Genomic DNA, 27,308 nt, shown 5'->3' on the forward strand with positions numbered 1-27,308 from the left:
TCTATAGGTTGGCATAGGAACTGGAATGAGTCCTTAGATTTTGAGACAAATCCTACTTTCCTTGCTCATATATGCAGTCTAGTGGACTTCAAGTTAGTATGTAAGATTAACAGGATTTAGATCTTTCCCTTTTGTCTGAATTCTAATTATTTAATCACTGCCTCATTTGGTTTTTTCTCTGGAATCTCTGTCTAAAAGAAGTTTTCATAGTGATTTGTGTTTATATTTCCTTCAGAGGAAAGAAGGTAAAAAGTTTTAGAGAAAACATTGAAAGGAACCTATACACGTACTAACAGGTTTACCAGAGATCACTCTGACATGGAATCTAGTGGGAGCAGTCCTTCAATCTTCCCAAAGGAATTCCTTGTGTTGACAGTTCATTACAGCTTCATCTCAGAGCAAACACCCAGTACTTCAAACCTTACCTTCAGGATTAATTGAGGACTTCTATGGATAGGTGGTCCTGACCATTTGCTGGATCAGGAAGAATCCTCTGAGCCACTTTAAAACCAAGCATTTCCTCCCCCCCCGAAAAAAAGACTTTTTTGTCTGTTTCTGGAGAATCCAGTTTGAACTAAAATGCAGGACAATGTAGCACTTTAAAGACTAACAAGATGGTTTATTAGATGATGAGCTTTCGTGGGCCAGACCCACTTCCTCAAATCTGAGGAAGTGGGTCTGTCCCACGAAAGCTCATCATTTAATAAACCATCTTGTTAGTCTTTAAAGTGCTACATTGTCCTGCATTTTGCTTCAGCTACCCCAGACTAACACGGCTACATCTCTATTACAGTTTGAACTAGTATATCCAAACCTCTCTAAGTATGTGGCTTCAAAAAGCTGATAACAGAAGAAGTACATTAGCATCTCCATCAGAGAAGATACAAAGCCACAGTAGCACCTACACAACTGCATTTTAATACAATGTACTGAAAGGCATTAACCTTAACTCAGTAGAGTTTAATTTAATTCAATAGAGGTTACGTTAATGCTATAAGATTTGTTGAAGATATTACAGGACATTATCTCTCTAATACACAACTCATAATCCATTTTCTGGCATTAAGATGGCAGAATTTGTTTGTTTTATAGGTAAAATCTATAGTGTATTATACCACCGAGGGATATTTTTTGGCAGGTGTCTGTTTTCAATTTTGCAAATTGAATATTCTAAGAAGCCAAAGACTGAAAAATAAAAAAGCCGTAGTTGATGATATGCTCAGCAGGAGAGATGGAATTATGATTTTTGTGCACAGCCCCATACTGTGTAAAAAAACCTAATCACCATTTACCTTAATCCCATAGACAAGGATGTCTGGTACATCAAGGTTACACGATAGAAATGAAGACTAGAACACCACATGGGGTAGGAGTGAGTAGTGCTCTTTTACTAGAAAAACTATTTCAAAACAACTGTGGATGCAACAAAGATTGTGCAATGGAAAAACAATTAATACAGAAATAAAGGGATTTTAAGCCATATTATACTGGCTTGGTTATTGATCCACAGTTCCAGAATGCACCTGTATCTGATTTACATCTAAATATTCTGTAATAAACAAACATTTGTCACAATTAGCCATTATATCTGATGGCTCCTATTTTTCTGTTATAATAATGTTTGCTTATGATCTATTCAGCTGCATGGCTTTTATTATTTCTACATAGGAAATATCATTTAAAAATAAAAACTTCAATGTGACACCATAAAAGTCTTATTAGCAACTAAACATGCTATGAGCGTGTGCATGCAACTTCTTGGCATATGTGATGTAAGCATTACAGACAGATGGAAACATTCAGTGGTGCTGAATAGGAAAAAAAATCCTTTCTGCTATAAATTGACAGCATTTCATGCACTCTAATTTAATGAAATTCCATCTCCCAGCACTGTGAATGTTGAGGAGAAAAAGCCACAGATCCCATTTTTACAGAGGGACACCAGAATAATGTTAGAGAAGGACAAAATGCAGTTGTGGGAAGTTGGTCTGTGTGCAATGTGCAGATTATCTATTTGTTAAATGACGTAGCACCCTTGAAGAACCAACCTCTCCATCTGCTTTGCAGATTTCCTAAGTTGTGTAAATTGCACTCAGCCTTTCCTTCACTCTCACTTTCTGTCCCAGTTTTTCCTTCACTCTTCCTTTCTGCTCCAGTGGCTGTGGAGACAAACTCTGTTATAAACTGCAGTGCCTGAGGAACATAGAGCCCTGGAGTAGCCCCTCCCAATCCTCATCTGAGCCCAGGACCAGCTGTGTAGCTGGCAGGTTTCCCTCAGCCTATCCAAACTCAGTTTATCTTGCGGCTGCTGCAGCTTCCACTCTGGTGTCCTGTCCTGAGCAGACAAGGAGGCTTGGTGCAAACACACACACTGAAGAGAGTTGTCTGTTGCTTTGGAAGTTTTATTTCACATTCTCCCTCCTCCCACTCTCTTCCTTCTATGATTTCAGTACCAGAGAGCTGTATTATGTTCCTCACTGGAAGGGCCACTATGCTTCTGTTGTATCTCCTCACTGTGCAAGGTAAGGGGGCCCAAATATGGGGAGAAGCTGGGTGGAGGGAGAAGCACATTTAATCCCTGTTAATGTCTTTCATGCTTCTGTGGGCTGTTTGCTTGTAGAAGCCCTGAAGTGCCTGTAAAGATCCTGTTTGTGCAGCCTCAGTTTGGAAGATGTAAGTGAGGCAGCATCTTTCTGTGAGGGCTATTCTGTAACCCGTGGTCTCACGGCAAAAGAGGCATATTGAATGCAACAGGTTCCATCAGCTGCGGTTCCTCCTTGTGCTCCCATGAGTAAATGAGTCTGAGCCTGCTTGTCCAAGCTGCAGAGGAGCATGTGGTTTCCCCTGCAATTCTGTTATTCTGAGTGCAATGCAATGCTCTCTGTGTGAACAGAGCTTTCTTTGTCCCTACAGTTTGGCTGTTTGCTGGAGCTGTCAAGCTCTCTGCCGGGTCTTGTGCCTTTGAAGACAGCACTTGTGGCTATGAGTCAGACTATACATTTTTGCCATGGATTTTAAATGAAGAAGGTAAGGCTGGCTTTGGGGGATGTACAGGGACATGCTATGCTTAAAAATGAACTAAATAAATTTCTATACTGAGGTTACAATAAACTGTAAAAGTGTCAAGGATGCAAGAATTTTAAATATCCAATATACTTTTCATAGTTGATGCTATTTGACTTTTACATGAAAACAGCTGAAGTTGGTTCATTTTTGTTTCACTGGTTCTCAGGTCTTGTCATGTTTAGTTTACAGGCACTACAGAGAGATGTTAATTTGTTTAAAAATACCTGTTTCCACGGGAATCTTACAAAATCATGGTAACTTTCTATTGCTTTAACTTTCTATTGAGAAACTCATTTTTACAAAATCAGGGTTTCAGATGAAATTTAGCTTACCTCCATAAAGTTGTAGGTCTACCTACTTTCTTTCTCTACCTTTATATATGAAAGATTGTGCCTTAAATTTCTCTGTAATAATGCTGTTTATATTAAACATGCTGTGTTGCATCCCAGAAGTGGCTGCATTTCTATGGCAGGAGAAGTGATATCTATATATGTTCTCTTTACAATACATATCTCATAGGGTTGTTTTGAGGTGTATCTAGTAATGTTTGTTAAATGTTTTGAGATCCCTGTATGAAAAGTAATATATGATTGCAAAGTATTGGTGGTGTTTCAAAATTCTTTTTAGTCCAGTTTGTGGTACCTTACAATTTAATAGAAAAAATGTTGAGTCAATATTTTTGACATGGTATAATTAAACTATATTGGGAAAGTATGTGATAGTCTAAGTTCCCATGGATTTCATAGACAGTTTTGCTAGAGTAATGATTACAGAATTTGTCGTGCTCTATATATTAAACACAACTGAGAAGTGAAAATATTTACATTGGGTTATGGTAGTGTGTACCATGCCATACATAGTATTAAATTTGGCTTCACATAATAAAAGGGAGCCCTATTAGGATTTATGTATGATAAAGTGGTGAACATAGATACCTATAGATTAATCCTGTCATTTGTGCTTCTTTAAGCCTTCCTACTACTAAAAGATTTACTCTTTCAGTTCCAAATTGCCCTTTATTTAAAATGACAGCACAAAACAATGGGAACCCCATCCATTTTTGGAAGCAGTGTTAGTGGTCTCTGTGTAATTGAGTAGCACCTAACCTTATTAAATTGGCTGTTTTAGAAACAGCACTTCCTCTGTGTGAAGGAGAGGAAGCCCTGTTTAAGTGGTATAGAGTAAGGGTATGTCTACACTACAGTGTTATTTCGAAATATCTTATTTTGAAATAACGCGTCTACACACAAAATGCATTTCGAAATAGCATTTTGCTATTTCGAAATAGCACGTCCACACTGAGTGGACTCTGAATTGCATTTAAGGCTGGCTGGAACCAGTTCTGGCAGGGCACCAGGTCAAGACTTACTGAGGCTGTCATAGGTCTGTGCTTAAAGGGATGCCACTGGACAGCCAGTTCTCAGGTTTCACTGCTTGCTTGTTTACCTCGATGAGGGACAGCAAAGCATTTTGTCTCTGCGAGCTCTGGTTGCCCTCACTCGGGACACCACAGAACTCTGCAGCATGGATCCAGGGCACTCTGGTGCTTCTCTTGGACGTGTTGATGTGAGCCTGGCTGTGCTTTTTGCAGGCTGCCATCCGGGAGGTCCATCGGTGGGGATGTCAGTATTCAGGAGGCCCTGTGGGAGAGCTTCCACCCTGAGGACCACTAAGAGCCTCCCTGGTCTGCCCCACTGGGGGTTTGTGCCTCATTCCTCCCTCATGTCCTTCCACTTACCCCATCCCTAACCCTCCTTCCTGATGTCAAATAAAATATACGTATTTTCATGAACACAAACTCTCTTTATTTAACAAAACTGGGGCGGGGAGGGAATGAAACTCTGGTGAGACTGGGAAAGGAGGCGGGAGAGGGGAGAGGAGAGACGCGTTCCTCTGTCTAGTGTGGAGATCATGGACATTGGGGGCATCCCCCCCCAACCTGAATAAGATCCATGATCTCCACCCTGGACCAGGAAGGCACCCTCCTTCTCTGGGCCCTGTCAGGCTCCTGGGAGCTGGCAGACTGCTCCTGGGGAGCAGTGGAGGGCTGGCTGCCAGTGGCTTGCTGGCTCATGTTTTGGGGCCACTGGGTCAGGGCCAGTGACTGCTGGCTCTGGGCTGGCAGGCTTGGAGCTGGCACAGGCACTGTGGCCAGAGTCAACCCCTTTATGGGCTCTGGGGAGGGGGGAGGAAGAGGAGTGTTCTTGGTTGAGGCTGGAGTGGCCACCAGGGCACCCTGGGAAGGCTGGAGGCCTCTTATTTTGATATAAGTGTTTACACAGCACTTATTTCGAAATAGCTATTTCGAATTTGGCGTTCTTCCTCATAGACTGAGGTTTACCAAATTCAAAATAAGTACTCCGCTATTTTGAATTAATTAAATTTCAAAGTACTAGTGTAGATGCTAGTAAAGTTATTTTGAAAAAACGGCTGTTATTTAGAAATAACTTTGATGTGTAGATATATCCTAAGAGATGTAGACTAAGTTACTTGTTATGGTGCTTTAAAATAAACCAACTTGGAGCATGAATAACACAGTGTCCTGCCCATGGAACACTAGTTTGGTTGGTTGCTACACTCTCTATTTTGTCAGGATGTTCCAGTTACAGCTAAGCTTCTGTCTCTGGAAATTGGCGTTTTTATTAAGGACTGTATAACTGTGTTGTAAAGTTCACTCTAGGAAGACAGTTGGAGTAGTAATAGTTACGATTCTGTCAATAGTTCTGTTATAAACCTGTTTTCCAGGAGTTAGTTACTAAGTGGTAGCAAATCATTCCAGGCTGACATTTGGCATACATGGTATTAACTTGTCTGAAATTTATTTAATATTGTAATCAAAACTAGTTTAAAACGTTTCATCCAACTTTTGCTTTCAGGTGTCTCAGATACTGTTTTGCTCTATAATATATTACTGGGGGCTGGTATTTGCAGGGATGTCTGTCTCTCTAATCAGTGTGTGCATAAATTTGTATTTCTACTGGGATAACAGAAGAAGTAAAGGATGGGAATGGCAACTTTAACAGTGATTTACCTCAGTTATTTTCAGTTGCTTTAAAATCTTTTATTGTTTTAAAGTAGTGTTCATTATTTGAAGTATATAGCCTTATAGGGAGTCCTTGACTTGTTTAAAATCTTTCAGTTCGTCCATCCTATAAATCTCTGATTGTGGTACCATGCCAAGCAGCTGAGGTGATATGTGCATAGTTAAATCCTGCTGAGAAATTTCCACTCCATACTTGAAAATCTTTTGCCCAGTTGCCAAGGAAGTCAATGTGTACTTAAGGATATAAGGGGCCAAATTTTGCTCTGGCTTATTATCTGTGTATTCCTAGTTATATCAGTGGGGATGCCTGTCCTTTTCAGTGGTTAGGGCTTCTCTGTTATCTAAGAGTTCAGGGAGTGGGGAGTGTCAGTTTTATTCAAATAGATAAGCATCCTATTCAGATAGTTGGAACAGATATTGAGTGTCTTACAATTTTAATAATTTAGATAATTCTAAATAACTTTTTACCCAATCTTTTGACAAGGGTACTTGACTGGTGCTACAGTCCCAATTTTAGCAAAATTCTCACTGGAAAAATCAAACAGTATTCAGTATTAAAATCAATAGGACTTCTGCATGAGAAAAGACTGTAAACTTGGGCTTTAAGGCCCCAGTCCTAAATTGGATCAATAGGATGGATTCTTGTGCCCAATTGAACCTGTATGAACTTTAGTGGTACTTTGAGTGGGACTAAGGTTCTGCACGGGTGGATCTAAGTAGAGGATTATAGACAACAAAGTACCCTGTCTGTCTGGGGAGGTCATTTTATTACTAAAATTTTACATTTTAAAATATAAATGCCACAAACTCTTTTCGTGTTTTTCTAAAAAGCACTGGGTAAAAATAATATTAAAAACTAAAACTGGGTCAAGTTATTACAAACCCTCTTTTAAAAAAATGTCCACCTAGAACAGAGGAGACTGTACAATGCCCAGTAATATGTCATCCCTACAGAACTGAGTCACGGCTAAGTAAATACATTCTACTTCCAGCAGCACATTGCCCCATGTTCTAGTTCAGTTTGCAATGTAATGTGTATGATTAATGGAAGATTCCAGTGTGTGCTTAATGCCCTTAGTGAAAAATGTTTCCACATTGTTAGCTATGTGAAAAAGAAAATAATTGCAAATTTGTTGCGTGGCAAAGAGACTGCATTACACAATCCTTGTTTTCAAATGTGAACTGTTGATGAAGAGATTAGCTAATGCCTGTACAGTGCTTTGAAGATGTAATAATGAGCCATGTGAGTTGAATATTAAATATGGTTATTCAATTGTATGCATCAGCCAACATGCTAGTGACCTTGAGTATCTTTAGAAAGGTCTGCAAGGGATCTACTTCCATTTTACCATAAATATCCTTGAATGCACTGTGTGTCTGAGGAGGAATTTATATATAAAACTCCTTCTCGGGAGTATGAGGCAAATACCATTCTCCCGTGTCAAGCAAGACCTATTACTTTAAAAAAAAAAGACAGAAGGCACATCCATATTCACCATTAAAAGTGATATTTACTCAAACAGTTGGAATTCACTATTGCAATAATATTTGTCACTAATCACATTCTGGGGTGAAATTCAGCCCAGGTTTTTGTTCAGATACTTTGTGGCCACTAATTTGCAGAACCCTGAAGGCTAACTCTGATCAAGGCTGTAATTCCATGCTGAGTTTCTGATAATATGAGTTTACCATCAAAACTTGGTTTTTATGGTTTATAAGGTTAGCAGAGTAATGAAATCAGACTTCCCTACCAATAAGGGACACTGCTACCTATATTACAAACCATTAATGTTGAGGGTTTTTTTTGGATTTTACAAGTAACTTACGCTTGCACATAACTTTTTGGCAGAAGAGGAAGCTTATTAAAGAAAATACTTTATCTGAAATGCAATGCTTTTTTGTTAAGCAGAAGATAATTTTATCTCCTCTATTACTATGCAGAATCCTCTATGACTCAACATCATGGGCCCATGCTGTGTGTGCTGTAGTTATATTGATTGTGGCTATGTCTAAACTATGGGTTTTCTCCGCAAAAAATATGCTAATGAGGGACTCATTTGCGTGAGTCGTGATCTCATTTGCATATTTTCTATCGATTTATTTTTGCGCTAGGGGTTTTTGCGCAAAAACAAATAGTGTGGGCATTTTCTTTTTGCGCTTGTTGGAAAAGCGGTTTTTGCTCAAAAAAACCCCGTCCACACTACTTTTTTGCCCGCAAAAACCCTTTGCACAAAAATGACTTGCACATATTATGCAAATGAGGCACAGTGATGTGCTAATCTATGCCTCATTTGCATACGCACTGCCGGCAAAACTGACAGGGTAGGTGAAGCCATTAGGCAGGTTCAGGGAGTCTCCCTGTCCATGGCCAGACAGCAATTGTGGTTGCAATGGTAGAGACAGGGATATAGGTCCACCTAGAATGCAAGAAGGGAACAGTCCCTGCAATCTGAAGAGTTCAAGGCCTGCATTTGTAGCAGCTTTGCATAAATGGTGCAATGGGATAATCTGGCCCCAAGAACAGCATGTTCATAGCAAAATTACAAGTAATAATTTCCTTAGATTCAAGAATCAGGCTTCATCCTTGCTGTGCCTGTGAACCACCAATTTGTTGATACTTTTGTCAAGAATAGAACTAGTTCAATTCAGCACATCAATTCAGCTGCCTGTTACTGTTTTTGAGTGTTCAATTTGTTTGCTTCCGTGAGTGTGTTTTTTTTTCCTGATCTCCCTTCAAGTCAGGAGGAAAGAACTCAAGACAGCTGAAAAGCATCCACATTTGAGCCACTGATTTTCATCTGCACCAAGTCCTGGACTGTGGTGTGTCTGACGTATTGGTGTGGGCTTGTTTTAATCACCATTGTGTTAATCACTGCAGTGTTCTGAGACAATGAGAATATTGTTTCCATCATCAGCAAAATACTCTTAAAGGCAGACCAGTATTCTGATTGCACGCTTTGTTAAATGTGTGCACGCATTGGTATTTTTTGTGGATTTAGTGGTATTTTGCAGCAATTTTACAGATCATGCCTGATGAAAGGTCCTCATTTTCACTTAGCTGTGTAACACCGGCTAATAGACTTTTAATTAGTACATTCCCATAATGAATTGAGTGGAGTTGAACTGCTAGAGCTATGTGAATGGTGCTTGCTGTATTCTGTGGAATCTGGCATATGTATGGTCAATGATAGCTTCAAGTACACAGAACAACTCTATGTTGTTTTTCTGCTTTGTTGCTATAGAACCAGAAAAGTAATTTTTGGACATAAAGGCAGGATTGTTTTTAGCTGATGAGAGTTCCAGAAAAACACCCCCCAAAATAACCAAATCACACAACAACAGACTCCCTTGAAAAGGGAAACTCCAGTCAGAATGGATATTAAGTACATAATGAATTACAAAGTGTACATAAATTTTCCTATTTTGATCCCCTTGCTATGACTTGACTTACATCAGTCCAGACTCAGTTTCTGTAGTACATTCCAAATGGGTGATCATCAGATGACAGCATTGGAACATTAGATTAATTAATAAATCAACATGCCTGGCAGATATGTCTGAAAGAGATCATAGTTGTTTCGGAGAGCTGAAGTTGCTGTTGTCTTTTGGGACCTAAATAATAACCATTGAAAATGTTTTTCAAAATAAAGTTAAACATTTAAAGATGAGAGTAAACTTTCTGAGAACCAGACTAGCAAGCACAAAGCTGTGGGCCAGATAGTACACACCAACGTGAGGAACCTGACAGATGAAATTCAGTGTTGATAAATGCAAAGTAATACACATTGGAAAATATAATCATAACATTTACAGAATGATGGTCTCTAAATTAGCTGTTGCCACTCAAAAAATAGATTTTAGAGTCATTGTGGACAGTTCCCTTAACACATCTGCCCCTGTGCAGTAACAGTAAAAAAAGCTAATGGAAAGTTAGGAACCATTCGGAAGGGGATAGATAATAAGAAAGAAACTACAGGCAGTCCCCGGGTTACGTACAAGATAGGGACTGTAGGTTTGTTCTTAAGTTAAATCTGTATGTAAGTCGGAACTGGCGTCCAGATTCAGCCACTGCTGAAACTGACCGCCAGTTCTGACTTGCATACAGATTCAACTTAAGAACCCCAAGCGTCCCCAGGTCAGCTGCTGCTGAAACTGATCAGCGGCTGATTCCAGGAAGCCTGGGGCAGAGCAACTCTGCCTCGGGCTTCCTGTAGTCAGCGCTGGTCAGTTTCAGCAGCGGCTGACTTGGGGACGCCTAGGGCAGAGCAGCTGGGGTGCTGCTGGGTTGCTCCAGTAGCACCCCTCCTCAGCGCTACTGGACCAATCCAGCAGCACCCCAGCTGCTCTGCCCCAGGCGTCCTGATTCAGCCACTGCTGAAACTGACCAGCAGCAGCTGAATCAGGACCTGGGGCAGAGCAGCTGGGGTGCTGCCGGGTTGGTCCAGTAGTGCCCAGAGCGGCGCTGCAGGACCAATCGGCAGCGCCCCAGCTGCTCTGCCCCAGGGTCCACAACAAAAGCCTGGTCTGCTGGGGGGGGGGCACACTAGCTGCGTCCCTCCCCCCAGAAGACCAGAGACACGGGGAGCAGAGCCGCAGCGGCAGCGGAGTGCCACGCCTCTGAGGCTTGGCTCTGGCAAAGTCTCAGAGGCGCGGGACCCCGCCGCGGCTGCGGCTTCAGTCCCGGTGCCCCTGGTCTGCTGGGGACCGTCTCCAGCAGACCAGGGGCACCGGGACTGAGGCCGCAGCAGCGGCGGTTTCACGCGCTTCTGAGGCTTTCAGAGTAAAGCCTCAGAAGCGCGGGACCCCGCCGCTGCTGCGGCTTCGCTCCCGGTGCCTGTGGTCTGCTGGGGACCGTCTCCAGCAGACCAGGGGCACCGGGACTGAAGCCGCAGCAGCGGCGGGTTCATGCGCTTCTGAGGCTTTCAGAGCAAAGCCTCAGAAGCGCGGGAACCCGCCGCTGCTGCGGCTTCAGTCCCGGTGCCCCTGGTCTGCTGGAGACGGTCTCCAGCAGACCAGGGGCACCAGGAGCAGCTTACGAACGGGGCTTTCTCAGCCCGGAGCTCGCAGGTAGCAATCCGCCACCTCGACCTCCGGGGCGAGAAAGCCCCATTCGTAAGTGCGGATCCGATGTAAGTCAGATCCGCGTAAGTCAGAGACTGCCTGTACTATAATGCCATGATATAAATCCATGGCATGCCCACTTCTAGAATACTGTGTGTCTGCATCTCAAAAAAGATACAGAGAAGGGCAACAAAAATGTTTAGGAATATAGAACAGCCTCTGTGTGAAGAGTGATTTAAAAAGACTGAGGCTACGTCTACACTGCAGGCTTCTTGCACAAGAACTGTTTTGCGCAAGAGTTCTTGCGCAAAAGGTCTTGCACAAGAGCACATCCACACTGCCATGTGCTTTTGCGCAAGAGTGTCCATGGCAGTGTGGACACACTTGTGCAAGAAAGCACTGATGGCCATCCACACTGCCTTCTTGTGCAAGAGCTCTTGCGCGAGAGGGCTTATTCGCCATGAGGAGAGGAATAATTGTTGCGCAAGAAGCCCTCTCTTCTGATGCTTTACTGTAAATTTACTTGCGCAAGAACACGCGCACAGTGTAGACGCTCCTCAAGTTTTTGTGCAAGAACGGCCATTCTTGCACAAAAAGCCTGCAGTGTACACATAGCCTGGGGTTTTTCTGCTTAGAAAAGAGATGACCAAGAAGGGGATATGATAAAGATCTGTAAAATCATGACTGGTGTGGAGACAATGAATAAGGAAATATTATTTATGCTTTGACATAACACACGAACCAGGGTCACCCCATGAAATTTAATAGCACGTTTTAAAACAAACAAAAAGCATTTCTTCACACAATGCAGAGTCAACCTGTGGAACATTCTTGCCAGAGGCTGTTGTGAAGGCCAAAACTATAATAGGGTTTTTAAAAAGTACTAGATAAGTTCACAAGAGATAATTCCATCAGTGGCTAGTAGCCAACATGGTCAGCGATGCAACCCCATGTTACAAGTGTCCCTAGTCTCTGTTTACCAGAAACTGAGAGTGGACAACAGGGGAACGATCATTCAATGTGGTCTTTCCCAATGAAGCATTTGTCACTGGCCACTGTCAGAAGATAGGATACTAGGCTATATGGACCATTGATTTGAGCTAATATCATCATTCTTATGTTCATATGTAGCATCTTGTCTAAACTTGACCTGCATACTGTTTGAATAGCCCATTTTCACAACTTCATAAATTCAGGCCTATTTGTTTTGATTTGAATTCCCCCACCTGGGTCACCACAACATCTTCAGCTGTTTTGCTACCCCCTATGTTACGTCTAATTGTCCAAAACTATTTTTACTCCTGGGCCCTCTGCACACAAGTCTCCCAGCTTCCACTGCTTACTGGATACCAGACCACTGCAGATGGAGGGCATCTCTGGGTACAGGTTAACCAGTACCTTGTAAGCATCATCCAAGGGTGATGCTTACTGAGTAAGTAGTTAACTGGTTACCTGATCACATCTCTAATATATGCATACTCTTGCTGAGTTGCAGCTCTGTTAGCACAGTGTTAATTTTAGCTGTCAGCTGTGAATTTCTGGGACAGTTTCTTATCATGTATGCAACCATCTCGTTAAAAAATTCTATAATCCTTCCCAGAGAATAAAGGCTTAATCCAAGATGAAAGCAACCAAGTTTGTAAGAGTTGCAACACAGTCACCTCTGGCTTGGTTGAAAAATGAAACAGTTGCTTGCTTTCTGGCAGAAAGAGTTGCATTTGGACTACTTGACTGTAGCTGAGAAGCCCAGGCCCAATCTCTGTATTTGCCAATCACCACACAACTCTGAACAGAACATTAGCGGAAAAAAAATGACATTCAAGTTGAGGTCCGTCCTCATATGTGCTCAGCTATAAACTCCTTCCTGAGTCCACCTCTTTCTTTAGACATTTTTTGTGTGACTGACATCAGCTAGCCCCATCCCTTATGATTGCCAATTTGGCTTTAATTCCTCAGCTTAGCCTCTCTTCTCTCCCATCACGCTAGCACTGTAGTACAGGTTGGATTTACTTCCCTTGTCCAGCAACATCTGTGGTCCGGAATCCCCAGATGCTTCCAGGCTGGAGCATTCATGGGGAAAAGCTGGTGGCCCCACCCTCAGCAACTCCTTCCCTATCCTCCCATAGCTTCCAGTGTGCTACAGATAGTTCATTTGTGACACTAAAGCTCAGGGAAGCAAGGGGAGGAGCGGGGACGGGGGTGGTTGGGGGAAGAGACAGGGTGTCACTGGGGCTTGGTGATTCAAAGGGGCCCAGGGCTCCTGGCCACTTGTGTTGGCATCTCTTTAAATTGCCACTGCAGTGCTGCATGGTGATGCATTCTGCGGGTATGTCTACACTACCATCCTAGTTCAAGCTAGGGTGGTTAATGTAGGCAACCGGAGTTGCAAATGAAGCCGGGGATTTGAATTTCCCGGGCTTCATTTGCATCTCACCAGGTGCCGCCATTTTTAAATCCCCGCTAGTGCAGACTCCGTGTCCCGCGGCTACACGCGGCATGAACTAGATAGTTCGGACTAGGCTTCCTATTCTGAACTACCGTTACTCCTCGTGAAACGAGGAATAACGGTAGTTCGGAATAGGAAACCTAGTCCGAACTACCTAGTCCGTGCCGTGGGGCACGGAGTCCGCACTAGTGGACATTTAAAAATGGCGGCGCCCGGCGAGATGCAAATGAAGCCCGGGAAATTCAAATCCCGGGTTTCATTTGCAACTCCGGTTGCCTACATTACCACCCTAGTTCGAACTAGGGTGGTAGTGTAGACATACTCTCCATGACACTGAGGGCTGGGTAGGAATGTTAAGAAGCATGTAATTTGTTAATCATGTAGTCAACAAAAATTTTGTCGACTACATGATTAATCAATAGGGGTTAGCACTCAGTCCCGGCTCCTGCCAGGATGGGCAGCGGGTGAAAGCCCAGCTGGAAAAGGCAAGATACAGCCCCACTCCTTCTACCAGAGGCCTGCTCCTGGAACCAAATCCTGCCCACCCCCAGCTTGATCCTTCCTGTCCACGTAGAGAGCCAGTGCTACTGAGTTGCAGCCCTAGTTCCATCCCTCCCCGGCGGCCAGGGGAAGCTGAGCTGCCGGGTCGTGACTCCAGCCTTCTCCAGAAGCAAACCAGGCTGCTGTGCCATGACCCCAGCCATAGGTGGGCAGGCATGTTGGCAGATTTGGGAAGGCTGAGCCTTTCCTTGCCTTCATTACCGACCTATTATGGTGCTAGGTCCTGGCAACTAATTTTGCTGCGGCTCTGCACTAGAAGCTCTTGTATTTCAGAACTACAGTGGGAGCTGATGCTGGATCCCAGCATTAAGAGCCGGCGTATTGCGTGTTGTCGATAGGGTTAACCAATAAGTACCTGCTTATTGGACAGTCGTTTACTCGACTACACGATTACATCCCTGGGGCTGGCTGCTCCAGCCCCCCCCCTCCAACTGAGGTCCTGCCCCCTCCAGGAACATGGAGCCAGTCTTCCCCTACCCCTCTGTGTCCAGGAGCCCGACAAGGCTGTTGACTCTGCTGGCTGTTTAAAAATTTCTTATTTATTTAATATTCCTAAAGCATGTTCTAAAGTGCTTGAATTTAAGAAGAGCTCTGTGTAAGCTCAAAAGTTATCTCTTTCACCAATGGAAATTGGTCCAATTTACAGAGATTGCTTCACTCACCATGTCTCTCTTATGCTTCTTTTTGTAAACAAAGCAGCTAATACGGATTAATATAGCTGTATAGATTGATTTGGAGCACTCAGGTAATCGGACAGATTATCAGTGTTTACAATTAATAAGATAACATGAAGATGTATGCAGTGGTTCTTTAAATCTGTAGGAGGAAATTGGGCAAAAGTGGGCTGGGAAAAGGTACTACAAGCCAAAGCATTACAGTAAATGAGATAGGGAAGGAGGGGCTTAATGGATCAATAAAACTGATTTTCTTATTCTAATAAAGTTCCTTGTTCACTATTAGAACAAAGCAACTTCTGTGATTTTTTTATCATTGTTTCATGACACTGTACATCTTAATTCAAATGTCTTATGACTTCACCTTGCAAAATGCCCTCTTCTTAAACTTGTACAACTAAGACACAATTCCTCCTCTATCACATGGATTTATTTTTTGCACATTTTTTGGGTATATGGTAAAAGGTAAAGATATGTATGTATTGCTTTAAAAGAGTTGAGGAGTTATGTATATAGACCACAGGACTGAGAGAGAGGACTTCGTGAGTTCTAAATGCACTCCTAATTCCAGTGGAGATGAGTGGTTCCATGATCAGAAAACAATTTTAGCTCTGTTGCATTTTTTTTAAACAGAACAATAGCTATATAAGTTATGCAAAAACTGTGCTAAAATATTGTTGAAACTTTCTAGCATATTGGTTTTAAAATGTATAAAGATGCAAACATATTTGTTTTAAATAGTAGGAAATAGTTTGAATTTTCCCAAGAAATGAGAAATATTAATTAATCAAACAACTAGACTTTATAATTAGGGACTTTGGGATGTAGAACACTTTGGCATGTAGGGGTTAGATTCAGTAAAACTGGTGCTAGGAGGTCCTAACTCCACCATTTCATTAGGGCTCATTATACTCCCTAGGGATTCACATTCAAGGTATGTATACACTACAAAGTTAATTCGAACTAACAGACGTTAGTTCGAATTAACTTTGATAGGCGCTACGCATACAAACCGCTAGTTCGAACTTAATCCGAACTAGCGGAATGCTTAATTCGAACTAGGTAAACCTCATTCCACGAGGACTAACGCCTAGTTTGAATTAAGTAGTTCGAATTAAGGGCTGTGTAGCCACTTAATTCGAACTAGTGGGAGGCTAGCACTGCCCAGCTTGCCCTGGTGGCCACTCTGGCCAACACCAGAGAAACTCTTCTGCCCCCCTCCCGGCCCCGGAGTCCTTAAAGGGGCACGGGCTGGCTATAGTGTTTGTGCCAGTTGCAAGCCTGCCAGCACCCAGCCAGCAGACCCTGCACCTGGCACAAGATGAGCCAGCCACCTGCTGCCCTGTAGCCCTCCCCCTCTTCCCGGGACCAGGCTGGCAGCTCACAGGAGCCTGCCCGGGGCCGCAAGAGGCAGGCGCCCGCTTGGTCAAGTGCGGAGATCGTGGACCTCATCGAGGTTTGGGGGGAAGCCTCCAATGTCCACGATCTCCGCACTAGCTACAGGAACACGGCTGTCTACGGCCTCATGGCTGACAGCCTGGCCGCCAGAGGCCACCAGCGGACCCGGGAGCAGGTCCGCTACAAAATTAAGGACCTGCGGCAGGCCTACTCCCGGGCCTGCCAGACAGGGGCCGACCCGGAGGCATGCCCCCATTTTCAGGCCCTGGACCACATCCTGGGGGCTCACGCTGTCCCTACCCCCCGGGTGGTGATCGACCCCGGGGCAGAGAGCCCCGTCCCGGACATGGAGGAGGAGGAGCAGGAGGACGCTGAGAGCCAGGAGCCTGCCCAGGACCCCCGAGGAATCCCACAGACCACATCACCTGTGTCGTCTGAGACCGGGTAGGGCTCCACATGTGAGTACCATCATGTTCCCCTTATGTGTACGGGGGGGTGGAGGGAGAGGGAGCCCAGGGACTGTGCGCCTGGGCCTTGCCCACCATGGAGCAGCAGCTGGGTGTCATGCAGGGGCCTTGGTGTTGCAGTGGGGGGCTGGGTTTCACCCACCTTGTCCCCAGGGAGAATTGACCGCTGCTCTTGTTTCACCACAGCCGCAGCACCTGGGACTGCAGCACGCATCACCCTGCCTGCAAGAGCCATCCGCACTCGGGCCAGCAGGCATGCCAGGAATGAGGAGTACCACCAGCGGCGGCACCTCCGGTTCCTGGAGCACCAGCTCCGCACCTAGGACCACTGGGTCCAGGAGGACCTTCCGCTGTGCCAGCGGAGCTTGGAGGTGCTGGAGGAGCAGGGCCGTGCCCTCAGAGGCCACCTCCAGACCCTGGTCAACTGGTTTCTGCCTCCTCCTGATCCGGCTCCTGCAGCTGCCCCAGCTCTCGCTCCTCCTCCCACCCCTGCTGCCCCTGCTCCCCCTGCTCCTGCTCCTCCTGCCTCTGCTGCCCCTGCTCCCCCTCCCACTTCCTCCGCACCCCCCGTCCCTCCTGCCCCACCCTCCACACTCATTCCCCCACGACGCCCCGAGGCCAGGCGGAGAGGCAGGGGGCTGACGTGCACCAGGTGGTGCCAGGCAGCCTCCAGCCATTGCTGGCAGGCTTGCAGCAGCAAGTCCACAAACTGCACCAGAAACTGCAGGGCGAGTTCTGGCTCCATGTTGCCACCTGCGGCGGCAGCCCCGAAGGGAAGCACCGACACAGATGGGCGCAGAGAAAAACGCTTTGCTGTCCCTCGGCGAGGTAGGCAAGCAAGCGGAAAAGCTGAGAACCGGCTGTCCAGGGGGGTCCCTTTAAGCACGAGCCTCAGATAGCCTCAGACAGCAGCCACACAAAGCAACTACTGACCTGATGCCCTGCCGGAACCAGTTTCAGCCGCCCTTAACTGCACCCCAGCGTCCAATCAGTGTGGACACGCTAGTTCGAATTAGCAAAACGCTAATTCGAACTAGTTTTTAAGTTGAGATGCGCTAATTCGAATTAGCTTAGTTCGAATTAACTAATTTGAACTAAGTTAGTTCGAATTAGCGCTGTAGTGTAGACATACCCTCAGAGAGAAAGTAGATTGCTCAGGGACTTTCCTTAGTTTTTGGCTTGATTTTTGTAGTGTAACCCTTAAGTTGCACCAGACTTTCATCATAGCTGTGTTGATAAGATCTTTAGAAAGGAGTTGCTGAATTAGTACACTTCTTGGCTACCCTAACAAGCATCACACACTTTGGGGATTTTGCTTATCCTCTTTAAAAGCCATGTTAGATTAGGGGAGGTTGCATTGCTGCAGCTTAATTCCCGTGTACCATTTCCAATTCTTTGGGTCTCCACTGTGTAAATCTTGGAGTGAATCTTTGCCAGGATTTCTGGGGAACAAATAAGTGCTCATCGCTTTGACAGTAATTAGTAATACACATTATTATCGCTGTTATTTAATCAGACTTTATTTTCTATCATTATGAATCATAGAAACTGATTTGTAAGCTTAGCGGTACTAACTGAAAGTGGCTTATTATTCTGAGAAGGGCCACTGTCAACTTAAAATCTTGACAGATTCCAAAATAAGTTAAAAGTAGTTCAACTCCTTTCCCTTGAGCCCTGCTGCCAATGTTTGTGGTTTTCCTGTCACATTTCACTTTTTATTTTAAATGGTTTTTTTCTCTCTTGACTGCTATGTGAAAGACCAACACAAGAAACAGTGGAAATTAACTAACTGGCTGACTTGTCAAAGCAAAGACAAAGTGCTGTCAAATGCTTCAAGTAAACAAACTGAAAAAATAAAGAAACGAGTATTTTCAGTCTCAGATATCTTAGGTATTGTAATAATAGTTTATAAAGATGTTTTAGACAGAAGTGTGATTGACTGTGACCCTTTAAATTCATGCTGTCATCTTTGGTTAGCCACATCAGTACAATCACAACATAGTTTATTATCTTTTTAGAGCACTCAGTATTTTTTGTACCATCATACTCTCTTGTTTTTATGGATATCAGTATTTTCTAGTCTAGTTGCTACCATCAGTTATTGTAGCATCTACCTAAGAATCACACTAAAGGATCTTGATAGAGATGTAGCCGTGTTAGTCTGGGGTAGCTGAAGCAAAATGCAGGACAATGTAGCACTTTAAAGACTAACAAGATGGTTTATTAGATGATGTAACTTTATAGCACCACTTTTCTCATCCACAACAATTCTTATATAGCATATAGTTATTTTCTCAACATATTTATTTTGGCAAACATAAATTGAGACTAAAGTGATCTGTTACTCTGGTGGGTAGATTAACCACATTAGCTCACTTTTAACATTGTTTTAAACCCGCGGTTCTCAGACTTTTTGGCCTGCGGCCCACCCCGCTCAATACAAACCTTTCCATGGACCACAAGACAATCACCCATGATGTCAAAGTGGGAGCAGGAGCAGGCTGTGGGAGGGGTCTGTCCAGAACATTGGGTGCATGAGCAGGCTGAGGGTGGGGATCTGGGTGGGAGGTAGGTTACATGAGCAGGGTGTGGGGGGGGTGGTCTTGGCAGGAGGGTGTGTGTGTGAGGGTGATGGGAGTGTGAGGTCTGGGTATGAGGGGAATGGGGGGTGCTTACCTGGCTGAATGCCTCCTGCCATTCCTAGGCAGTGCCCCCCACTGTTCCCACTGGCTGTGAGTCTGGTGAATGGGAGCATTGGAGAATGCCTCCTGGTGAAGCTTGTCATTTCTCTAGATCTGTTGGCAATACTCCTCCTAATGCACCCTAATGTGCTGTTAGCCTTCTTCGCTACACTGTTGATTCATATCCAGCTTGATTCATATTCACTGTAATACTCTGATCCTTCTCTGCCAAACAGTTGCTTAGCCAGTCTGTCCCCAGCCTGTCACAGTGCTTAGGATTCTTCCATCCCAAGTGCCGGACTCTGCACTTGTCCTTGTTGAACCTCATTAGATTTCTTTTGGCCCAATCCTCCAATTTGTCTAGGTCACTATGGACCGAATCCCTACCCTCCAACATATATATCTCTCCCCATATCTTAGTGTCATCTGCAAACTTTCTGAGAGGGCAATCCATTCCCTCATCCAGGTCATTAATAAAGATGTTGAACAAAACTGGCCCTGGAACTGACCGTTGGGGCACTCCACTTGATACTGACTGCCAACCAGACCTTGAGCCGTTGATCACTACCCATTGGGCCCGACAATCTAGCCAGATTTCTATCCATCTGACAGTCCATTTATCCAATCCATACTTCCTTAACTTGCTGGCAAGAATATTGTGGGAGACTGTATCAAAAGCTTTGCTAAAGTCAAGGTATATCACATCCACTGACTTCCCCATGTCCACAGAGCCAGTTATCTCATCATAGAAGCTAATCGGATTGGTCAGGCATGATTTGTTCTTGGTGAATCCATGTTGACCACTCCTGGAATCCATTCCTGATCACTTTCCCCTCTTCCAAGTGCTGAACTGTCCTCCTTCCCTTTTTTTAAAGGTGGGCACTACATTTGCCTTTTTCCAATTGTCTGGGTCCTCCCTCAATCTCCATGAGTTTTCAAAGGTAATGGCCCATGGCTCTGCAATGACATCTGCCAGCTCCCTCAGTACCCTCGGATGCATTAAATCTGGCCCCATGGATTTGTGTATGTCCAACTTTTAAAAATATTTTTTAACCTGTTCTTTCTCAACTAAGGTCTGTCTACCTCCTTCCATTACTTGCAGAGCTAAATTAGGTCAATGGTGCTGGATAGTGTAGAAAAGGGCTTAGAGTCTGCCCAGAAGCTAATTCCATGTGAAGGTTGAGGGTGGGAGGTTGCCAGAATTGGTTCTATTATCAGCAGTGTGAGGGTATGTCTAGACTACATGGCTCTGTCGATGGAGCCATGTAGATGAGTTTACTAGACATAGGACAATGAAGCGGCGATTTAAATAATCGCCACTTCATTTACATCAAAATGGCCACCACACTGTGCCGATCAGCTGTTTGGCGGCACTGTGGGGTAGTCTGGACGCACCATGGTCGACAAGGGAAGCCTTTGTCGACCGCTCCAGTATGCCTCATGAAATGAGGTTTACCGGAGCGGTCGACAAAGGATTCCCTTGTCAACCGTGGCGCATTTAGACTGCCCCGCTGTGCCGCCAAACAGCTGATCAGCACAGCGCAGCGGCCATTTTGATGTAAATGAAGAGGCGATTATTTAAATCGCCACTTCATTTCCCTATGTCTAGTAAACTCATCTACATGGCTCTGTCGACAGAGCCATGTAGTCTAGACATACCCTGAGAGAACAGCACACACAGAAACTGAGGACAGACAAAAACAGATAAGGCAGAGGCAAAAAGTAAGAAATCCAGGCAGTAGTCTATGAGCACAATGCGACCAAGGGAAAAGCTAGAGAGAGCTTTTGTCTAAGGTCTTTTGGCTAAGAGGCTTGGGGCTAGAATGCTAAGAAACTGCTCTTCTTGTTCTTAGTTCTTCTTGCACTTAAAAAGCAGAACTTTGTAAATTCCATGTTAAAAAACAAACAAACAAAAACTAAGACATGTCAAAGAGAACTCCATTATATCAATTTCTATTTCCAACCAGAACATCCCAAGGACCCCTAGCTACTTCGGTCAGAAAAGGGTAGTATTACTTCTCTGTGTGGTGCCGTGCATTGCAAGAGATCTTGAGTCTTCCAGTAAGGTTTCTAGGCTCCACTACAAATGGGGAACAAAGGGGCAGTAGAGCCTTCACTTTTTGCCCATATTCATAAACCCTCTGGTACTCTTCTATGAAACATCCCCTATAGCTGGAGCTTCACACATTTTTGGAGGGAGTTTCTAGAAGGGCAGAGATGGAAAGTGTTAGACATGAAACAGGCGACCCAGGAGTGGATGGGATAAACGGAACCACTTTATTACCCATACATGTTAACCTTGGACCCCCAACTCATCAATCCAAGGGGCAACAATTTGGCACCAATTACACCCTTTCATCATTTTATTATGTTAATTCACACATCTATCACATCTAAAACCTTATTTAGTAATGTTAATTCCTACACAATGTATATTAATAAGCAGGTGATGAATATACTTATACCTACCCACTGTTTGTTGTTTACTGATTTTTAGTAGAATCAGCATTATATACGGTCTTAATCATCAGCTTATAGGGAGGGGGAAAGCGCTTTGACCCTGAAAATGTTTTTACAGAACAAGTGCGAATACAAAACAAGACACTGTTCAGTGCAACCATCTTCCCAAGGCTGCCAGGACAAAGGGGAAAAACATGTTTAAAGGGCAATGGCAATTTGGGCTAGACTCCTTAACCACCAATGTATAGCCATCCCAGACCCCTATTAATTTTTACATATCTCAACAGAGAGCACTCCTCGTGGAATGAGGAGTAACGGTAGTTCGAACTAGGAAGCCTAGTCCGAACTACCTAGTTCGTGCCCCGTGTAGCCGTGCTGCACGGGGTTCGAACCAGCGGGGTTTTAAAAATGGCGGCTCCCCGCTTATGCAAATGAAGCCCAGGAAATTCAAATCCCGGGCTTCGTTTGCAAGTGCGGTATGCCTACATTACCCTCCTAGTTCAAACTAGGAGGGTAGTGTAGACATACCCTCAGTTACCATTTGTAGTTACTGACTCTCACTAGGGTATTTTGCAGCGAGGGGACCAATGTGCTACAAGGGAAGAGACGGTTGTGTCTGGGGAGCATTATGGGTAAGCTAGGTCTCCGCACAGAGGGTCCAGGTTTCCGGGAAATAGTAGATTCATTCAGGGATCCATGTAGGTAAGAGACCATATCATTCAGCTTCCTTGGAGCCCGTAATCATGCTCAGAGGAAGAATAATGTGTCTGAACATTTGCAAATTAAATCTTACAGTATTTTTGCCTTAATTTCCCTCCTCTCTGTGTTTTTTGCACAGGTGATAATTTGGTTCTTAGGGTATTTTGTCTATAATAAAAAATGTTGAATTTGCTAGGTAATATAAAATAGCACGTTGGTGTTTTCCTGAGTCCTTTCATATTTCACTGGGCCACATCTGCCATTTTGGATGTTTGCAGATCTTGTGTGGCATCAGCTTTTTTTTTTTTTTTTTTTTTTGCTGTAATTTGATATGGCAGCACCTCAAGCAGGAAATTCTGGTTGGCACTTTTAAGCAGATTCTGGTGCTCCTTCTATGCTTCACAAACCACAGGAAATTATGACCTCTTGGTTTTGTAGAGTCATGTAAAAGAATAGGGATAATTAAAAATATATGTTCCTGAAATTTTGTAAACGCAGTATTGACAATTATGGGTTCAGTCTGAAGAATCTGCATAAAGAAAAGTAAAATGAGAATAAGATCTGGTTGCTTTGTGGAGTTGCATCTCCTGCCATAACAACAATTTTATGAAGCATTTTGAGAAATAAACTAGCCAAATCCAGTGTTGCGCGTGTAAAATTCCTGCTTACTAGTATCTGGTTATTGATGAATCAGAAAAGTCTGAATAAAAATGGACTTGATTGATCCATTGATTTTTATTCATGTTTAGCTTTTATTACTAATTACATTTATAGGATAATATAAAGTCTTTGAACTGTATGAGTTTAGTTGGGAGGACAGCTGAAAGAGGAGATAAATACTTAAAGTGGCTTGCAAAGGAGAAAAAAATGGTTTTTAAAAAAATATTTGTATGGTATATAAAGGAGGCATAATAGCAGACTTAAAGCTTATTTTTCTGCAAGCTTTTGACATCACAAATATCAGGTCTTAGCTTCCCTGCTCTTGCTAGAGGATTCATTGGAGACTTGGAGAGATGATGTTTTTGCATCAAAAGAGACTGAAAGCTTAGTAACTGAGAAAAGACTTATAGTCATAGTTTAAAACTCTTAATACTTTTAATAGCTATTTAACTCTCTCTCACACCAGGGAGCAATGCTCTTTTTTGTGAAAGTTTCAGTACCCACATCTTACATAATTGAAGGCCAAGAAAGTTCTCATTCCAATTATGTAATCCAGGGGTGGGCAATAACATAGCGGTGGTTCACCAGGCATAGCCCCTTGTGGGCTGCCACTGTATATACCTGCATGGTGGCAGGTACCAGTGATCACAGCTCCTATTGGCTGCAGATCACCTTTCCTGTCCAATGGGAGCGGCGGGAAGTGGTGTGGACTAGGACACCACTTTCTGCAGCTCCCATTGGGCTGAAATGGCAATCTGAGGCCAATGGGAGCTGCAATCGCTGGTACCTGTGGCCATGCTGGTACCTGATGGGCTAGATCTGGCCTACTGGCTGGTATTTGTCCATCCCTGATCTAATCCTTCTAAGAGTACTCTAGCAAAACCTGAGTACTCTAGCAAAACCAGAGTCGATATTCCTGATATTTCTTAGGTAAAAGATACTTAGAAAAGAACCAAATGTTTGCATGTGTGTGTGTAACTCTAAGGCTGTCTTTATACACCAGAAATGAAAAAAAAAATGGGCACAATTTTCCTTTTCTTTTCCTTTGCTGTTAACCAATTGAATCAAAGATTCTTCAAGAGACAGGATGAATAAAGAGTCTGTTAACAGGATATGGGAACTTTGTTCTATAGTGGTAGATCACTAGTTCAAATGCATTCCAGGGGAATTCATTGTCCTCTTGCCAAGGTTTTTCTAAAGTGCACATCTTGGTTATATCTAAGGATAAGTCTACATTGCAGTTAGACGCCTGTGTCAATTGACTCAGGTTCGCAGGGAAGTTTGTTTGCAATGTAGACACTTGGGCTTTGGCTATGCCTGAGCTCTGGAATCCTCTGACTTCATAGAGTCCGGGCTACAGCCCAAGTGTATATGCATCCCCTTAACCTCAGCCCTGCAAGTCTGAGTCAGCTGGCATGGGCCAGCTGCAGGTTTTTAATTGTAGTATAGACATGTGCTACGTGTAGCACAGGTAATTCTATATGGAATTCTCCATGATGGACTTCTTGGAGGATTCTGCTGTGATGTCTTTTCGTCCATGTGCAGTTGTGATGAGAAGCCTTTAGAAAATAAGTTTTTGTCTAAATTCCCTCAGTGACTCATTCTATAAATGAGCCTCCTTGACCGAGACACCATCTAATAACTGTTCAGCCAGTGTTAGGTTATGTCATCTCAAGTAGCATGACAGAAATCACAATAATATTTGACAGTAATTGGCATGTCTGTTTAGCAGAGAGGCTGCAGAATAATTGGGGATAGTCTCTGAATAGGCTTGCCTATTCAGGTTCATCAGGAGTCTCCTAGGATTGGGCTTTATCTCCTACAGCAGTATTTCTTAAGGTATGCCATGCACCCACTCTGAGAGAGCTGCTATCAGGCCACTCTGGTTTGTTTATTTACCAGCTCTGAAGCCAGAGAGCCTCACGGCTCCCATTGGCTGCAGTTCACCATTTGCAGTCAAGGGGAGCTGTGGGAAGCAGCGGCTGGGCCACACCACTTCCTGCAGCTTCCCTTGGTTGCAAATGACAAACAGCAGCCAAGGGGAGCTGCAAGGCTCCGTGGCTTCAAGGCTGGCATGTGTACACAAACTGGAGTGGTCCGTTAGCAGCTTTCTCAGAGTGGTCCCATCGCTCACTTTGAGAAACACTGTCTTAGAGGCTACTGAAGCCAAACCAGAAGATTTTAGGTCACTAAAAGTCGAACCGAACTAAGGCAGGCTCCCTCTCTGCCCTGGCCCCGAGCTGCACATGGAAACAGCTAGCATGTCCTTGTGGCCCCTAAAGGGGGACAGGGCTCCATGCATTTCCCTCCACTCCAAAGTTGCCAACTCCTCAGATTCCATTGGCTGTGAACGGCTGCCAATGAGAGCTGCAGGAGCAATGCCTGGAGTCACCTGCTCCTTCCTCAGGGGCTTCAGAGAAGTGCTGGACATTTCTAGAAGTGGTGAGTGCTAGGGCAGCAGCCCTGTTGTGCTGCTGACCAAGAGCCGCCTGAGGTAAGTGCTGCCCATCTGAATCCCACCCGCTTCACTACCCCCTGAACCACTTCCCCCCAGCCCTGAGGCCGCTCCTGGAGCCTACACCCCAAATTCCCTCCTACACCTCAACCCCCTACCTTAGCCCTGAGCCCCCTCCTGGAGCCTTCATCCTAACCTTCTTCAGTTCCCCTCTTATGCCCCCTCCCAGAGCTAGCACCTCACCCCTCTTCCTGTACCTCCATTTCCTGTCCCAGACTCAGCCCGGAGTCCCTTCCCACACTCCAAATCCTTCATACTGCCTCCCACACCATATCCCTCTGCTGCAGCCCGGTGAAAGTGAGTGAGGGTAATGGGGAGTGAGCAACAGAGAGAGTGGGTATGGGGTGAGTAGGGGCGGGGCCTCAGAGAAGGGTTGGGGAAGGAGTTAGGCCTTGAGATAGGAGCAAGGCTGGGGGTGGGGCAACGTTTTTTTGCATTTGTGTGGTTAGATAGTTGGCAACCCTATCTCTGAACTATCCCTTAAATCCTTCACGAGAAATTGGAGGCACACTGGTGAAGCAGGTACAGCATTTCTGCTGTCTGCAGTGCATCTGTTCTGTAAATAAATAGAACTTCATTTTCTAGGGTCATCAAATCCTAAATTTACAAACACTTGCTGTTCATGTACATAACTATTTACCCTCCAGAGTGTTATTTACAAGTAAGTGTGTAACATTGCTCCCCAGTAGCTACAAAATTGCCCATGCACTCCAGTAAAATCTCCTTATTGGAATTGTAGGTGACTGACAATTTTGGCCTATGTAATTTGATGAAGACTGAAGAGGAAATCCATATCAGAGCTGGGATTAGTTGCTTATCACTAATCCCCAAAGATGTGAATTGATTTGCGATTCTCCCAAAAATCATATGGTTGGCCTGGACCCCAAACACCAGCCGTAAGCTTCTTTGAAGGGACTGCAATAATCTTTGATCTTCAGGAGTTGTCACTTTTCAATCCTAATGATTAATTTACATTGCTAGTTTTTTTAAAATTGTATTAAGGCAAAATTACAATACATTGTTAACATCCTGTATTGCCCATTGTTTATTATACAGATCATGTTAAAATTCAAAGAACCTGGCTAAAGATTCTGGCTTGCTCCTGGGAGACCTCCTCTAAGTATGCTAAAAAATGACCACATGTCTAAATATCAGTCCATTTTTTTTGGCACTTCTCTTGTATATGCACTTGGTGTGAAAGCTTTTCCATTACAACAAGGTCAGTCCATATTTACTTTACCAAGTTCCATCAGAGGAAACACATGTTTTCCAATAATGGGCAATACAAAGTCTGGCTGCTAACAATAAAAGCTAATTTATCATTCTGTTTAGAATGTCAATCTTTTACTGAAGTATGAAGCAAGTAGGTCAAGGAGCTCTAGGAAGCCAGCATTTTGTCATAAGATTAATATCTTTAATAATTTCCTCCCTGAACTGTCTAATTCCTTGACACAATCACCACATGTGCAAGTATGTTCTCCTTTCATCACCCCTCCATCAGAGCACCCCCCAAGTAGCAAAAATATTTGACTGGACTCAAATGCCATCTATATGGTCATTTATAAAAATGTTCTTTA

At 44.1% G+C, this 27,308-nt stretch overlaps 1 protein-coding gene across 1 annotated transcript in view; it reads left to right on the plus strand.

The window, feature by feature from the left end:
* Positions 1–2,091: 2,091 nt before the first annotated feature.
* The window catches only part of MAMDC2 (MAM domain containing 2), a gene marked incomplete at its 5' end in the record, with an annotated part of 101,616 nt that continues 76,399 nt past the window's right edge, over positions 2,092–27,308 (plus strand). Inside the window, 4 exon segments of the mRNA XM_014581011.3 lie at positions 2,092–2,371; positions 2,374–2,427; positions 2,430–2,522; positions 2,914–3,027. Coding sequence (XP_014436497.3) covers positions 2,092–2,371; positions 2,374–2,427; positions 2,430–2,522; positions 2,914–3,027 — 541 coding nt within the window.

The sequence above is a fragment of the Pelodiscus sinensis genome, chromosome 6 (assembly GCF_049634645.1).
Source record: "Pelodiscus sinensis isolate JC-2024 chromosome 6, ASM4963464v1, whole genome shotgun sequence".
NCBI classification, from domain to species: Eukaryota; Metazoa; Chordata; order Testudines; family Trionychidae; genus Pelodiscus; species Pelodiscus sinensis.